General features: G+C 39.8%; 1 protein-coding gene across 1 annotated transcript in view; it reads left to right on the top strand.

Moving 5' to 3' along the window:
- The first annotated feature begins 6 nt into the window (after positions 1-6).
- GPBP1L1 (GC-rich promoter binding protein 1 like 1) overlaps positions 7-15,189 on the top strand; it is a 25,507-nt gene continuing 10,324 nt past the window's right edge. Inside the window, exons 1-9 of the mRNA XM_010716175.2 lie at positions 7-564; positions 1,509-1,623; positions 2,395-2,524; positions 2,874-3,157; positions 5,667-5,739; positions 6,214-6,407; positions 9,659-9,799; positions 13,330-13,488; positions 14,201-14,325. Of these exons, the coding sequence (XP_010714477.2) occupies positions 1,564-1,623; positions 2,395-2,524; positions 2,874-3,157; positions 5,667-5,739; positions 6,214-6,407; positions 9,659-9,799; positions 13,330-13,488; positions 14,201-14,325 (1,166 nt within the window). The 5' untranslated portion in view covers positions 7-564; positions 1,509-1,563. The remainder of the gene's footprint in view (positions 565-1,508; positions 1,624-2,394; positions 2,525-2,873; positions 3,158-5,666; positions 5,740-6,213; positions 6,408-9,658; positions 9,800-13,329; positions 13,489-14,200; positions 14,326-15,189) is intronic.

Below are 15,189 nucleotides of genomic sequence, written 5' to 3'. Positions count from 1 at the left end.
TTTTTTTTTTTTTTTAGCAAATTTATCTGGTAAAAATGAAGTTTATCTTTTAAGAGCACTTTGGCGGATGCTTCTTATTTAGATCTCAGCATTTGGGGCAAGCTTTTTCATACATTGTGATCCTTTCTTTAGAGTGTTTGGGTTGATCTGCTGCAGACCATGAGCTGTCCAGCAGACTTGGGTGTATCTGTTCAGTGTTAACCATGGCGGTGTTCTGAATGCTGTCATTCAGGCTTGGCAAACCTTTTTGTAATGTAACTGATTTCTGTAGTAGCACAACTAGAGGATATTTAATGAGGTGAACGTGGTCGTGGCTTTTTTTAAAATATAAATTACCTTCTTAGGTTGTTTTTTTTTTTGTAGTGAGAGTGCAAAAAGAGGTTAAAATGAGCAGCTGAGGGGGTGAAGGGCACAGTTGGCACGAAGTGCGGCCTCTCGTGCTCTGCTTTGAGACGCACTATTGCCTCAAGGCTGGCCTTAGAGTATACTGGAGAAGAAAGGAACCAGAAGGTCGTTGAAGCAAAGGAAAAGTGAGGACATTGGACTGGAAAGGCCAAACTCTGGGTGAGTGATCATATGTATTTTTTTTTTTCCTTTGCTTATGTAGTATTGACTTGTTCGTGACTGAACTGAAGGTTGTAAAAATCAAGTAAAACTGTAAATTGGGGATCCTTCTACTAAAGGACAAAATTCAGTTATGTAGAGTAGTAGTGGAGTTATGTAGAGTAGTAGTGGAGTTATGTAGAGTAGTAGTGGAGTTATGTAGAGTAGTAGTGGAGTTATGTAGAGTAGTAGTGGAGTTATGTAGAGTAGTAGTGAAAATTGCTGTGACAAGCTGGAAAGAAAATTTGGTTTCAGGTTCCTCAGTGGGAGACGCATCTGCTGCTCTTTGATGGAACTTCCATTACAGTCTTTCAGCCAGCTTGTATTCTGCTCCTAGGCACTTGGTTTCTTTGCTATGAAAGCAGTTTTGACATAAGACATTCTCTGGAGTGTGGAAATTGGTGGGCTGGGATACGGTCTTAAGCTGGGGTGCAGGAGCTGGCCTGCGGTGGATCTTTCAGGACTCTGAACTTCTCTCAGTGTCTCTGTCAGCATTGTGGGCTTGATCATGTTTAATGTACAACCTTTGGAATAAAATATGAAGTGATCACTCTTGTGTAGGCTGTGAGACAAAAAACAATGAAAGAATGTACCAAATTTTGGCACGGCACGTCTCGGTTTTACAGATCGCTGACGTGTGCTGTTTGTTCTGTCTTCATCCATCTCCAGACCTATCCTATCATGGATTTCATGGGTGTGGTTTTAGAATGGAATTATAAACAGGAAGTAGGTGGGAATGTTTTAAATTCTTACCTGTTTTGTTCAGAGGAACAAAGTCAGCAGGAAAAAAGTCATTTTCAAGCACAGTACAAAAAATTAGAGTGCTTTTTCCCCTTTTAGTAGTGTAGACCAGGTTTGAGGTTGTTGAAAAGATGTCAGTCAATAAATGTTCTCTTCATTTACAGATCCTGGCCATGAGGTTTGATGCCTCATTTTATTGAAGGGAGACACTGGACCTAAATGGCGCAGCATGACTTTGTTCCTGCCTGGCTTAACTTCTCAACACCACAGTCAACCAAGGTAACTCAGTTACAGATTGCTTGCTGCTCTCAGAGCTATGGTAATATTTATACACTTGCCCCAGTGTTAGATTGAACTTAAAATGTTTGTTGCTGTTGTTTTTTTAACAACTCTTGTGATTTTAAGGAAGTCTTTTGGAAACATTAAGGTAAAAGTCTTTTTTTGTTTGTTTCCACAAATGTATCCCTTCTGTTTCAGAGGAGGAAATATCCTTTGCATTCAGACATGGAAGTAGTTCAGTGTTACTGTGCTGAGAATTGAGTGGAATCCCAAGTGAAAAATGATTAAGAATCCCTCGTCCCCAAATATGTGGAGTGGTCAAGACTCGAGCTGGCACTCATGACTCATGATATAATTCTTTGGGTTTCATTTATGAAAGCGACGTGGCCACTGCTGTGTAGTGCACTGATATGCCTTGGACTCTAACTCCAAATTCAGAAATACTCACTGGTTTGTTTAGGGTTTTTTTAGTTTGGTTTTTTGTTTTTGTTTTTTTACATTTTTAATGTGGAGGTATCTTCTGATTTCAGAAGAAGCTTAGGTTGACCCAGGAGGTCTCTTTTCAGGTCTCTTTTCTTCAGTGACTTTTACATCACTTGCAAATGGCAGTGGTGAAAAATACTTTAATGGTTAATCAGGTAATGATGGACAAGGCTTAGGTGATTGTTAATGTCATTGGCTAAGCTGTGCAGATATGCATGCTATATTGAAAACTAGAACAGGAATGTGTGCTTGGGAGTGTTTTATAACATTATCTTTTTCTTTATACAGTCCCCTGCAGCCACCTTTGAGAAGCATGGAGAGCATCTTCCACGGGGAGAAGGACGCTTTGGGGTGAGCCGAAGGAGACACAACTCTTCTGATGGATTTTTCAATAATGGGCCCCTCCGAACTGCAGGAGGTAAATATTGGATTGGGGTGCAGTCTGAGAGCAGCTATTTTGGAGTATTTTACAGTTCTGTGGAATAGAAATGTTTTTCAAAACTGTATTTTTCAAAATGAGAAATTTGCACTGTATTCTGTTCTCCCATGACACGTGCCAAGGCCTTTAGGAGTTTCTGTGGAAGCTATATATGCATTGTATGGCTTGGTTGATTTTTCTGGGGGATAATCACACAGTAGTTAAATAAGCTTGGCCTAGGAGTTACTTAGTGAACACTGACTTAACAAGAAAAACAGCCTGTTGTTTCCAGCATTCTGCATGCAGTGTTAACGTTTTATTATTTGAATACTTGTCTCCTTTTGTTTAGACTGCTGGCATCAGCCATCCCTTCTCCGCCATGATTCTGTAGATTCTGGTGTTTCTAAAGGAGCTCATGTTGGGCTTTCTGGCAGTCAGCCTGGCTGGCATGGTCCCTCGCGGGGCCATGATGGCGTGAACCAGCGTGGTGGAGGAGGAACTGGAGTTCATCGCCACTGGAATGGCAACTTCCATTCTCGGAAAAGTTCTGCCTTTCAAGAAAAGCTGCCTGTTGAAGCCAGGGAAGAGAAGAAGGAAGACAAAGAGCATTTGCAATTTGAGGAAGAAGATTTTGTAAGTGTGTAGCTTCTCACTACAAATGGCAGCTGTGAGAAGTTGGCTTTTCAGATTTCATTTTTATTATCATTGATAGATGGCTAGGATTTAGAGTTGCATTCCATTCCATGTTTGAGATCTCTACACATTTAACAATTATTCCAGTGCTTGCAGGACACTAATTGATACCCAGAGACCTGGGGATTTGATGACCTTGTTGCATTGGTTTTGGCACAGTATTGAATTTTGTGGTTTTGAAGACAAGTTTGCAACACCCAAATCAAATCTTCATTAGAACTCAGAAGGCGATGCTTTGATGTGCTACAAGAATAGTAGCTATGTTCTTGCCCTTGTAGCTTTGCTTACAAAGCCCTTTTTGCTGCTAAGTACATCTGTATAGCTTATCTTCAGTCTTCTTGCTGTTCCTGTCTCCTGTTCTGGTACATGCTGGTGTGTATGATAACCTCCCCCAGCTTGATCATGACGCATGCCCAGACCTTTGCAACCATCTTTCTTAAAACCTCTGGAATAGCATTTTCTTGTCTGAGATATTTTTTAATCTCTCTATGAATCATTGTTTCTTCAGCCATCTCTTCCATCAGTGTTTACAGTTCATCAACCTTCTTTTTCCAGCATTCTGATCCACGTGGTATTGGTAGTTGTAATAGTCTCTTTTATCCCGGCTTTGTTTTTACTGGAATACCTTTAGTTTTCAAAACTTCTCCAAGTATGAAGATGTAAGCACCATTTCTGCTTTTTCTTTCCAATTTAGTTTCTTCTTGTCCTGTTGTCACCCCTTAAAAAGATCTAATTTTTATCAGACCATGATTTTTGTTGTTTGCATCTTGTTTTTCACTTTTCTCCAGGCTCTCATTGATCAGTGTAAGCAGGCCAACGCTATCTGTACCTTTCTGGTAACTCAATCTCTCCTCCTAGTGTGATTCCTCTAACTTCATCTCTAGTGCTCAAGCCATTGCTGCTTCCAGTCAAGAGAGTTTCTAGTGATAGTGTGCACTTACGTAGATCATCTTGAGCTTTTTGCTTCCTTCTTCAGTTTTTATTTTTGGAAGGTTGTTTATATCAGATATTCTCATGGCAGTTTGATGTTACTGCTTCTATTTGGAAGGTTAGAAGTTGGAGTGAAATATACGAATGCCATGCAGATGCTTCAGGACAGAATCTAGTGTCTCAGCTTAAACTGCTACAAGAGCCAGTTAGATTTAAACTGCTGGGTTTTTCACTGGAGTGCCTAGGGAGTGATTGCATGCTCTTGTTCAGCTGCTTCTGCTGTAGGAATGGTAGCCTGCATCAGAGCTTAGTTAACACCTGGAGATCAACGATGAAGCTTACCTGTAGATTTCTGTTAATCTGATTTCTCAAGCATGCTATAAACTGGTTCTTTAGGCAGTCAAAAGCCTCTTGAAATATAGAAAGTTATTGTAATGATTGCAACCCATACTGTTGTAGTCAATCTAAATCTGTCTTTGTTCTCTTCAGTACCTTGATAAGTGTTTTTCCAACCACATGGTTGTTTCTTCTGTAAATATATTTTCCTCCTTTTTTTCTCTGAAGAAGATAATACCTTGCATCTACTGTCTAGTAGCGAACTTTGCTGGTAGTGTCACCTTTGCTATAGTGTGACACTAAGGTGCACCGTGGTTAAGTATGCAGCTTTTAGGCCTGTGTGGCTGACAGACCCTGACAGGCTGTTGTTCTGAGTTCTGGGGTGTGAGCAGCACTGCTATAAAACTGACCTGTAACTAAAAAGTGAAGCGCTGGAACAGGAATTCCTAGGGTCTGAGGAAGGAATTTATGCCATGGTGTAACATTTGTTCCTAATTCTTATAGAACAGGAATGGCTACTACTTCAGAATCTCGTTATTGGAGACTTATTCTGTAGCTGTAGTAACTAACGTGAAGAATTCATAAAAAAGAGGAAAAAGATGGCTTTTTTCTTTCTACTGAACTTATTTGGTACAGGGGAAGAGGAATAGCTGATTGGGAGCACTTGTCATTGAATGCTTGGATTTTCTGTACTCTTCTTTGAGCTTGAACATGTCCTTAGTTGTTCCACTAAGTTCTGATACTGAATCAAAGGTAAGTCTGCAGAGAATAGTGGGTCTGAATGCAGTTGCCCTGAAAAGTGGATTCTGAAGCTCAATGTGAATAGTTTAGCTTTTTTGTCTATAAATGTATAGATTTTTTTTCATTTTTCTTTTTTATTAGTAACCTAATATTGCCTGGCTGATGATTAAATGCCTGAATCTTTTATGGGTATATCAGTTTATTGTGTAGTAGAACACTGAAGGGCCTCTCCTCAATTTTCTAATGGTTCTGTTGGAGATACTGCAAAAGCAAATACAAGATTTTTAGGTGTCTTCTGACAGAGCATTCTTTTTCTAACTCGGGTGCTGCTCAGAGAAATAGACTGTGGTTTCCTAGAAGCATGTTATTATTAATACAAAAGCTTTATTTGTTATGTGTAATATAATGAATATACTCATTTGCATGTTTTGTGTGTTTACAGCCATCTTTGAATCCAGAGGCTGGAAGACACAACAACCAGAACAAACCTTTAGGGACACCTTCCGGAGTATGGGGTAGGTAAAGTTATCTACATTGCTGTCTGGAATGCTGATATCAAAGCAGAAAGTAATAAATATTATTAACTGTATAAATAATTCTGCTCTAGAAAATGTGTTTGACCTGAGAAGTACTAATTGTTTGTTTACGTAAGCACTGCGTCTTGGAAGGTGCAAGTTACACAAAATATTTTTTAGTAGTTAACAGCTGATCCATGGTTACTCAAAGTATTAATCTGTTCTGATCTCTGTTTTATAGTGGAAGGTTGTTAGCTGGCATCACTGTTGGTTTTTCATTTCTGAGTCAGAGGAGCTGTTGTGGTTAAGTGAAAAAAGATAGGACTTTAACGTCCTTATCTAATGTCTTAAAACTGAAACAAAAGAATATCAGATGTAATGTGTAAGGTTTGAAAGGGAAAAACTGGAGCATTATACTGAACCTATTATGAAATGGAATACTTGTATTTCAAATTCTTTGTTTTATTTTGACAGAAAACCCCCCTAGTGCCAAGCAACCTACCAAGATGCTGGTCATCAAAAAGGTTTCAAAAGAGGATCCTGCTGCTGCCTTCTCAGCTGCATTTACATCACCTGTTTCTCACCTGGCAAATGGCAACAAAGCCACCACCATTGTCCCAAGTGTCTACAAAAATCTGGTTCCTAAACCTGCAGCTCCTCCTTCCAAGGTACAAGGGTTTCCAGCCAAGTTAGTGTACTGTAGATCAAGGGAAAAGTCTCTCCCTGGACATGGGAAATACAGATGCTCTAGAAATTTTGTAGGATTGATAGTACAAGTACATGCTCGAGTTCCAAAATGTGTTAATTGCTAATGCTGGCTGCTGCATTGCTGCAGAACCTCTGTGATTAGTGTAGAAGGTCTTACACTCTTCAAAGATTGAAGTGTAATAACTCTTTCTACGAGGAAGCAAATCCAGAATTTCTTACCTTTCCTAAGTTGTTCTTAATTCAGACCAAACTCTGCCAACTTGAGGAGGAATTCTAATAGTTAAAATGATTATCAAGTAAGTTAATCTAAACCTTTTTTCCTCTACATGGGATAAATTGGGCTAACATGAAGTTATCAGTAGAAGAGTTTTCTGTTTGCTGAATCAACCCATTATGTATCTCAGTCCATATCCATACTTGTTCAGAATAGCTAAAGAAGATACAGTTGTAGTGCAGTGAGTCTAATGCAGCTATCACTTGTCCTTGTACAGCTTGGATGATAAAAGTATCCATACAGCCTTACCAGTTTTTAGTTTGGATGTTTTAAGTGGTGTTTGAAACAAAAAGCCAAAGGTGTTGTTTGTCCAAACCGTTGCATTGCTTCAAAGAGTGAAAAGGAGTGCATACAGCTTTTCTAACTTTGCTGCTGTTTTTGTGTGTAAAGATAATTGTGAGGTTTGAAAATTAGTGCTGTACCAGCACTAGAGCTTAAGAGATTGAAATGCACTTCTGAAAGCTGTATAAAGGTCTGCTGTGCTGCTACATGTATACCCATTGCCTTGGAATTGTGGAAGTCAAACATAAATATTTTCATAGCTATTAGTCCTTGCTGTGTTGTTGCTATTGCACTTGTTTTCATTACTTCTAAAACCCTTTGCAGAAGTTTTTCTGTTAATTCAATCTAGAAGAGCTGCTCTTAAGGCTTTTCCAAACTGTTCTCTGAAATTACCCTTTAAATTTTAATTTCTTATTGAAACAAAAAAAAAAGCATTGTTGGAATAAACCCTTTAATTTTCATAGATAATTTAAAAAATATTATCAGACTTTTGGAGACAGTCTTGTGACTGTGGTATGAAAGTTCAACTAATGTTAAAAGTGCAGGGTTTGTTTTTGGGAGGATTTTGAGTTTTGGCATCTTTCTCACTCGTGTTCTAGCTTATACGTCTATAGTTAATTCAGAATCATGGCCATATGTTATGGTAGCTGCCTCACTTTCCTTTTGGTGAAGGATATTCTGTTCAGAGCAATTACTAGGTGTGGGTTACACCTGGATACATGCTATAGATATGACAATACTGATAACACATTACAGGCTGTTGGGCTACTGGAGCAGGTATTGACTCGTGATGTGTGGCAGCTCTCAGGAGATCACAGTCGTGTTAATTGTGGTATAAATGTGTTCTCTGGTCATTAAGTGTGTGTGCATTGAAACAGTGCTGTGATTGTAGAGGGAGTGTGGTGCTGCTCACTGGTGGGGATTGCAACAGCTAGGAGTTGTGTGCTGTCTCATCAACAGCTTGTGTGTTAGTGAATGATGACCACTGATAGAACTAGAGGTGGAGATCTGCGTGTCCTTAGGTGGAAAACCTGTATGCATGATGCCTTTTTCTGAAGGTAGAGACAGAAAGAAGCTGTAGTAGAGTAGATTATTCTGAAGAAAGTTGTGTGGAAGTTGTAGTGCATAAAGCATTAGAGGATTCAGAACGCTTCTTTTGGCAAAGTCAGCGCTACTGGAAAGCTGTCAGAGGCAAACTGGATGAAATATGCTTGTTAGCTGTGCCAAAGGAGGAGAACACAGTGGCAGTGATAGAAGCACATTCTTCCTTTAGATGTGGCTGAATTGTTCACAGTTGAGCAGTGAGTGAAGGGCATAATATGCAAGCGATTCCTTTTGATGCTCAGCTGTGGCTGTTGCCCTTGAATCCAGACTCTCTAAGAAAGTAACAGTGATCAGTGTTTGAATTTACGTAAGCTGCCACTTTGTGGAAGGTGGGAGAATAACAATTAGCAGCCAAGAGCCAGTTACCTGAACAAGTGCATCCATGTGAATATGCAGAGGGAAGCTTTCTCTTAAACTAATTCTCCACTCCTAGGAAACTTACTACAGGCAATATTGTGGAGACCAGGGTGTTTTCTGGGTTTGAAAGAGATGTTTAGAGTCTAGTATGAGTGCTGAATCACTTATTCAGCACTGTGGACTACTTTTAAAGTTGGTGTGGAAGGCTGTTAATGAGAACGGAATGATGGTCTCCTCTGGTGATGCATTCATTTTAAAAGGAATAAAATAGCCCAATGGAGAGAGAGAACATAGTAGAAATTATGGCTTCTGCTTTCATTGCTCCCAGAATACAAGATCTATTTTATGTCAGATACAACTTAATCACACTGTGCATGAATTATTTTGCTATCAAGTTGGCTTCAGAAGTGTAATGGTTCAAAGGAACCGTTATGCCTTAACGCTTTGACAAATGTATTTTTTACGCTGCTTGATACAAGTCATTTGTTAGAATCATTGTAATAAGAGCTGTCACTTCAGTGTTTGTCCTTGGTTGGCGAGACAGGCCCAAGAAAAATCTTCCAAGTAACAAAAAGTTATCTTGAAGTCTTTGCTTTTCAGGCAGATTGCCATTGTATCTAAGGGACACTGCAGAGAATATCCAGAGCAAAACAGTAGGTGCTCATCCACTTTGGCTGAATCAGTGCAGTGATGGACACTTCCAGAGCCCTAGGAAATTTACATTCTTGGCTTGGACAGAAAGATTCCTTGAGGTGCTTCTTTCTTGCACAGAGGAAGTTCCTGTCAAGTGAGGCAAACCTTTTTTTGAGGCATACAGTGTTCCTATGTGAAACATGGATTTAATTGGGATCTTTGCTTCCTATCTGTCCTTAGCTGCAGGATGCTCTGATTCCCTCAGTGGTGATTCCAGTTAATGAAGAGCCGCACTGGATTTTCTCCTTAGGCTCCAACTGCATTTTTTTTGTTACAGGGTCATGCCTGTGAAGCAGAACTTGCTGTGACTTGGAGGAAAGAGGAGATGATAATGGGGAAAAATGTATTTAGAGGTGAACTTGCTGGGAATGTTCTTGGAGAGGGAGGAGAAAAATCCACACAACAGACAATTTCTGTCAATGTAGTTTTTGCTTTACTGCTTGCAAGCAACCCATTCTAGTGTCTTACCACTTATTGTCTTGTGTGTTCTTTTCAACGTAGCCAAGTCCATGGAAAGCCAACAGAAATGAACACAAGCCAGGCTCGCTTTCCTCCAGCCGTGACTCTGCCTTTACCAGTCCAGTGTCTGTAACCAAACCAGCGGTACTGGCAAGTGGCTCAGTCCTCACCTCTCCCAAAGAGGTAAGAAATTGAGTTTGGGTGTAGGAAGGGAACTTTATCACTGTCACCTACTGTAGCTTCAACAAAATAAGATCTTTCCTGCATGCGATGCCTAGCTTTGTACCCTGGATGACTCATTTGTACGTTCTTAGCACATCTTTGATATGCTAAATTAAGTGATCTGGTTGTAAAGCTATTGCCATTTGGGACTTACCCAAACATACTAGAATTTCTTTCCAATTTAAAAATAAACAACCTCACACTTAATAGCCTTGTGTTGTTGGACACACATGGACTTATGAAATTGCAGATACCAAGAAAAGATGTGCACTGAAAGATAAACTGATTCCCATGCTGTTCTTCAATACGTTATAGGAAAAGAAAGTGAAAGTGATCTGCCTCGCTTCTTTTCTCTGGGAAAGCAACAGCATAAGCAGTGAGCTTTGAGGGGTTCAGCCTGTATACGTGTCTTCAGCTTAGTGTCTGTTTTTAACATTGGTAGGAGGTAATCTGCTGAGGCTAAAGCTGGCTTACCTCCGGTTTTGTCTGATCTGTGGAGAGAATCTCCAAATGTAAATTACTTAATACTTCAGTGGTAACTGCGACTTGATGTGTTTTGGCCAGCATTCCTATGGTTCACTTCATAGCTTGTATGCAAAATGCTGTTCTGAATCTTGAAATTCAATGAAGCTTAATAGAAAAGTGACACTGAATAATTTTTCCCCATCATGAATCAAAAGTTGGTGGTCATAATTAAAAAGTATTAAAATCAATAATTGACTAATTCAGAAAATTTGTAATTTGTGTGGTTTGCATTTCAAGTGTAATAGCTGTGTAATAGCTTATGGGGGGGGAGGGGTTTGAAGTGTTTGTTTTTGTTTTTTTTTAGTTGTTCATTTGACTTTCTCCTTTAGGAAAGCCTCCTTTGTCATGTTTATGGTTCTCCGCTTTGTGAGCTTAACTCTGAAACAACCTGTGCTTTTCTGCTTTAGCTGTTGCTGAGTATAAAAGCAGTTATTAAAAGCAATGGTTAAAAAGCGTGCATGTGTCACTTGGAGAAGTAGATCTGGTGCTGTATCCCTTCTCCTTACCTTTTGACTGTCCTTAGGCTGAGTCTTTGTACTACTGACAGTCTTCCTTTTTGTGTAACGTACAGTAAGTACAGAGCCTTTACAATATAAATATGTAAGCCATATAGGCTTTTACCTCAAGGTAGATACCAATGAAACATGCACTTTATATCGTACACTAGTGGCACAAGTAGTCTGGCTATGTTTTTCATTCCTTCTAAGAAAGTTGTGGCTGAAACTTTAGTCGCAAAGCTGTCGGATACTGTTCTGACAGTAGTGCAGCTGGGCTTTTTCTCAGAGAGGGCAATACTTCCTTTAATACTTCTGTTACCAGCATCAGTCAACTAAACAAAAAGGGCTTAAATTCCTCCCAGCTGAAATTGAACACTTGTAATATGTTTTTCTATGAATCTATTGGAAACTCGCAGTGTGGAAACACAGGGCTGTGGCCAGCAAACAGTACAGTAATCCCAGCTCTGCAGGACTGCTACAATCTCTGTCCCTTTATTTCTGAGATAGGGATAAAGTCTCTCCTGCAGAAATGTTGAAGAATAATACCTTTGGTCATAAGAGACCACAAAATCTTGTAAGCTAAAAGGTACTGGGTAGCACTGGTCTTAGCCAGTCCAAGACAACAAATTCAAGACTCAGTCGGAGATTTTAAAATGGCGTAGGATGACTTTTCTGTATGAGCAATTGCTTCTGTTCATAGACTGGTGTCTGAACAAACTGGATGTTATACGTTGTTCTCATTTAGAATATCTGAGAGATGCCTTGATATTTCATTCAAATGGCTAAACCTACCTTTAGAAAAGATGCCAAAAACCAACTAATTGTACAAATTTACGTAACAGTCTCTTCTAGTATTAAAAGTGTTCTAAGGAATAGGAATAAAATGAGAACAGAAATGAAATTCCGTTCCCTTTCAGTAATGTTCTAGCAAAAAGCTCAAACGCTTCAGCAGAGTATTCAGAATTACCCTCAGATCCTAGTTTTCATTTTCCTTTGCTCACTGCTACCTTCTGTCACTTGCAGTCAAACTAATTACCGTGTTGAGAGCTTTAAGTACTGCAGTAGCTTCTCATCCTAATATTTGGTCACTTATGTCTTTTACCTTTGTTGATTTGTTCAATACAGTGTTAAACAGGGCAAAATAGAGAAGGCTACCTGAGAAGAGTGAGGCGTTATGTTCAGCACACACTTCTCTCAATGGCACTATTGCACACCAATGTTTTATGTGCAACAGGCCCATGAGAAATGTAAGCAGCTGTTGCTGCCTGGTTATGTTTGCTAAATATTTTAGTTCCCTTGATCTTTGCTCAGGGCACTGTGTGGTATGATAACAACTTCTTTATAAAGGAGATTTATTTTTGAGAATTTACAACCCTCCCACCCTAGTTTAAAAAAAAAAAGGAAGGGAGAAGCTACATGCTTTAGGAAAATTGTACTCGTTTTTTTTTTTTTTAATTTGAGAGAAAGATAAAAATCGAAGCCAGTAAATAAAGGAAAAGAATGTCTTTGCATATAAAATTCTAGTGTCAGGTATCCACATAAGTAGCTAAATTCCTCACCAGTAGCCAGCCATGAAGTCTATATATGAACAGAAGGTTAGGATACAGGAAGGTTTTTCGTGACGTTTTAAATTTCCTTTTCATGGCCAGTCAAAATGATGAAACATTAAATTGAAAGCTCATCTTGGTTATCGCTGTTTTAATTGCACTGTCATGGCTGGGGCGCTGCCAATGTGCAAGCTGTTGTTCCTTTATGCCTGGCTCAAAGATTGAAGATAATGAAGAAAGCAAAACATTGTGGAAGAGCGTGTGAGGTTACCTTGGATTCAAGAATTCAGCTGAGCAGATTTCCTACAGGTCAAGGGCTCTTTGTGCCTGGCCATGCAAAGAACCTGGGTTTCCATGAGTTCATAGGCAAGAATCAGCAGTGTGCTCTCTAGGGGAGGAGACAGAGGCTGTGGCTGTTTAATGTCCAGTTGGTTGAAGATGTGCCGCTCCCTGAAAAGAGATTCCCAGCCCAAAGCTTAATTTCAGGGTAGAGGCAGCCAGGATGGCTTAAGACACAAATTAGAACAGAGTCTGAGCTTCCCGATTTTATAATCTTTGTGAACTGAGTCCTACATGAAGCTCTCTGCCCACGTTTTCTGTTGTAGTCTTCAACATTACATGTGAGAGAGTTACGTTGCCAAGGAACAAAATAAATGTATTCTTGGCCACAGTGATGCATAGGGAAATATGAAGGAAAAAAAAAAGTTGGTAGTGAGAGGTGGGAGCGTAATGTATAGCCAGTTCTTCCCTTATCAGCACAGCACCAGTCACTATTGTGGTGGACATCTCAGATTAGATTACTTAAGGAGTTCAGAACTAGTCCAGGAACTGATGAGCATTTAATAGTACAGATTCTGAAAAGGGCCTGATCTTTGCAAGAGTGTACACTTGAAAGTTTCCATATTCTGCTTTCTTTGTCTAGAGTCCTTCCAGCACCACCCCTCCTATCGAGATCTGCTCTTCACGCTTGACAAAGCTGATGCGTCGCACCACTGATAAAAAGAGCGAATTCCTGAAGGCACTGAAAGATGATAGGAATGGGGAGATAACAGAGAGCAGAGAATGTGACAAGCTGGATGATGTAAGATCGCTGTCCTTACTGATCACTGTTTTTAAGGAGTTGGGTACTGAAAAAAGCAGTGTATGTAATTCAGGCTGTGGGCGTGGAAATGAATGACTTCCCTCGGTCTGACATACATGCCAGCAGAGGTAGTGAGCAGCACTGTGATAAAAGGAGGTGCATAACATGATGAAATGCAAAAGGATAAGTAATAAATGAGGTGGAAGTGAAGGTGTGACAGATGATGAAGGTAATCTGAGTCTTTATAAGAATTCTCTAAGGGATGGAACAATGCTGTCTTTGATTTCAAACTTCATGTCAAACTACATTCACAGGAAAGTTATTCGGTGCTTGTAAAATGTGTAGAATAGAGGCTTAAGCCTCAGGCTTGGACCAGAATCCTAAATGTATACGTCTGTGGCTTAATGTGTATGTTAACTGCATCCTTAAGAGTGGGGTTTTCATGGTTTTCTTACACTGTGGAGGCACTGATGATGGTTTAGCAATGCCAGCACTTACTCCCCTGACATCAAAGTGCAGTGCATCAAAGTGTCAGCCATATCATGTTGTCCTGTCACAGCTAGGTAGAAGCTGTTTTCAAGTCATTGTCAGTCCAGGCTCTGTTGAAAGCCCTGACTCAGAAGGCTTTGGTTTACTCCCTAGGGCAGAAACTTGAAATTGGAAGTGTGATATCACATTGTTCTTTGTGCGCTTTGCTTTTATTTTTCTTCAGATGGAGAGCAACAGCACACCAGAACCAAAGGAAAACTGGGAAGAGAATTGCCATCAAAATGGCCTTTCTCTCCCCTTGCCAGAAGAGGGGGAAAACCTCTCTCATTCATTGGAAGCAGAACACAGGTAAGGAAATAACCAAGTAAGGTGTCTGGAGTAAAAGAGGGCACGTCCTCGGACTGTGCAAGAAGGAAACTATTTCAGAGTACTTTCTGGGAAGTACATAAAGCTGAACTGGAGGTGTGGGTTCCATTTCTATTTGCTGGAGTGGGTGGTGGAGTCTTCAAGTAAAACAAACAGTGATGACAGCTGAGACAAGAGTCTGCCAAGGTCTGTAATTAAATTCCTGCACTTCCCTAGTGCCACATCCTTGTGCGTTAATGCTGCCTAGGATTTACCTGCCCACATGGTGAGGTAACATAAACCTAGTGCAATTCCAATTAATTCATTACTAGGTATCCTAAAGGTAATGATCTGGGTTATGAATCAGATACTTGCATACTCATATACACTGGTTTCTCTCTGTCTGCCCTTGGAATACTCTTGACTGCTTTAAATTCTGTAAAGGTAGCAGAGTTAAGAAAATTCTTACTTTATATCTCAGTTTGTATCTTATTTTAGTGAGTAAATGGCCTGTGAGCATCTGGTGTAAGCGGGTAGTAACTTTTAGAAGATCTTGAGCTGCATTGCTAGTTTGTCTCACATCCTTCTTCAGTGTCCTTGGGTAGAAGTTCAGATCTGTTTGTTTTTTGTCCTTCTGCCAGACTAGTTATTTACCCATTGTACAGAAATGCTGATGATTAAATATTTGTAGAAGACATCGAGAAAGAAAAATATTGGGTAAATGCTAAACATTAAGTGGTCTGTAATGCAGAAGATTCCCTGGTGAACTCAAAGTAATTTAATACAAAACCTTGTGTTTCATGAACAGACTGTTCTCACCTTTGCCTTTGTTCCATTGCTTTAATTCCTGTGCTTTTTTTTTTTTCT

The sequence above is a fragment of the Meleagris gallopavo genome, chromosome 10 (genome assembly GCF_000146605.3).
Source record: "Meleagris gallopavo isolate NT-WF06-2002-E0010 breed Aviagen turkey brand Nicholas breeding stock chromosome 10, Turkey_5.1, whole genome shotgun sequence".
NCBI lineage: Eukaryota > Metazoa > Chordata > Aves > Galliformes > Phasianidae > Meleagris > Meleagris gallopavo.
The sequence above is the reverse complement of the archived record's forward strand: the minus strand, read 5'-3'. Positions and strand labels throughout refer to the sequence as shown.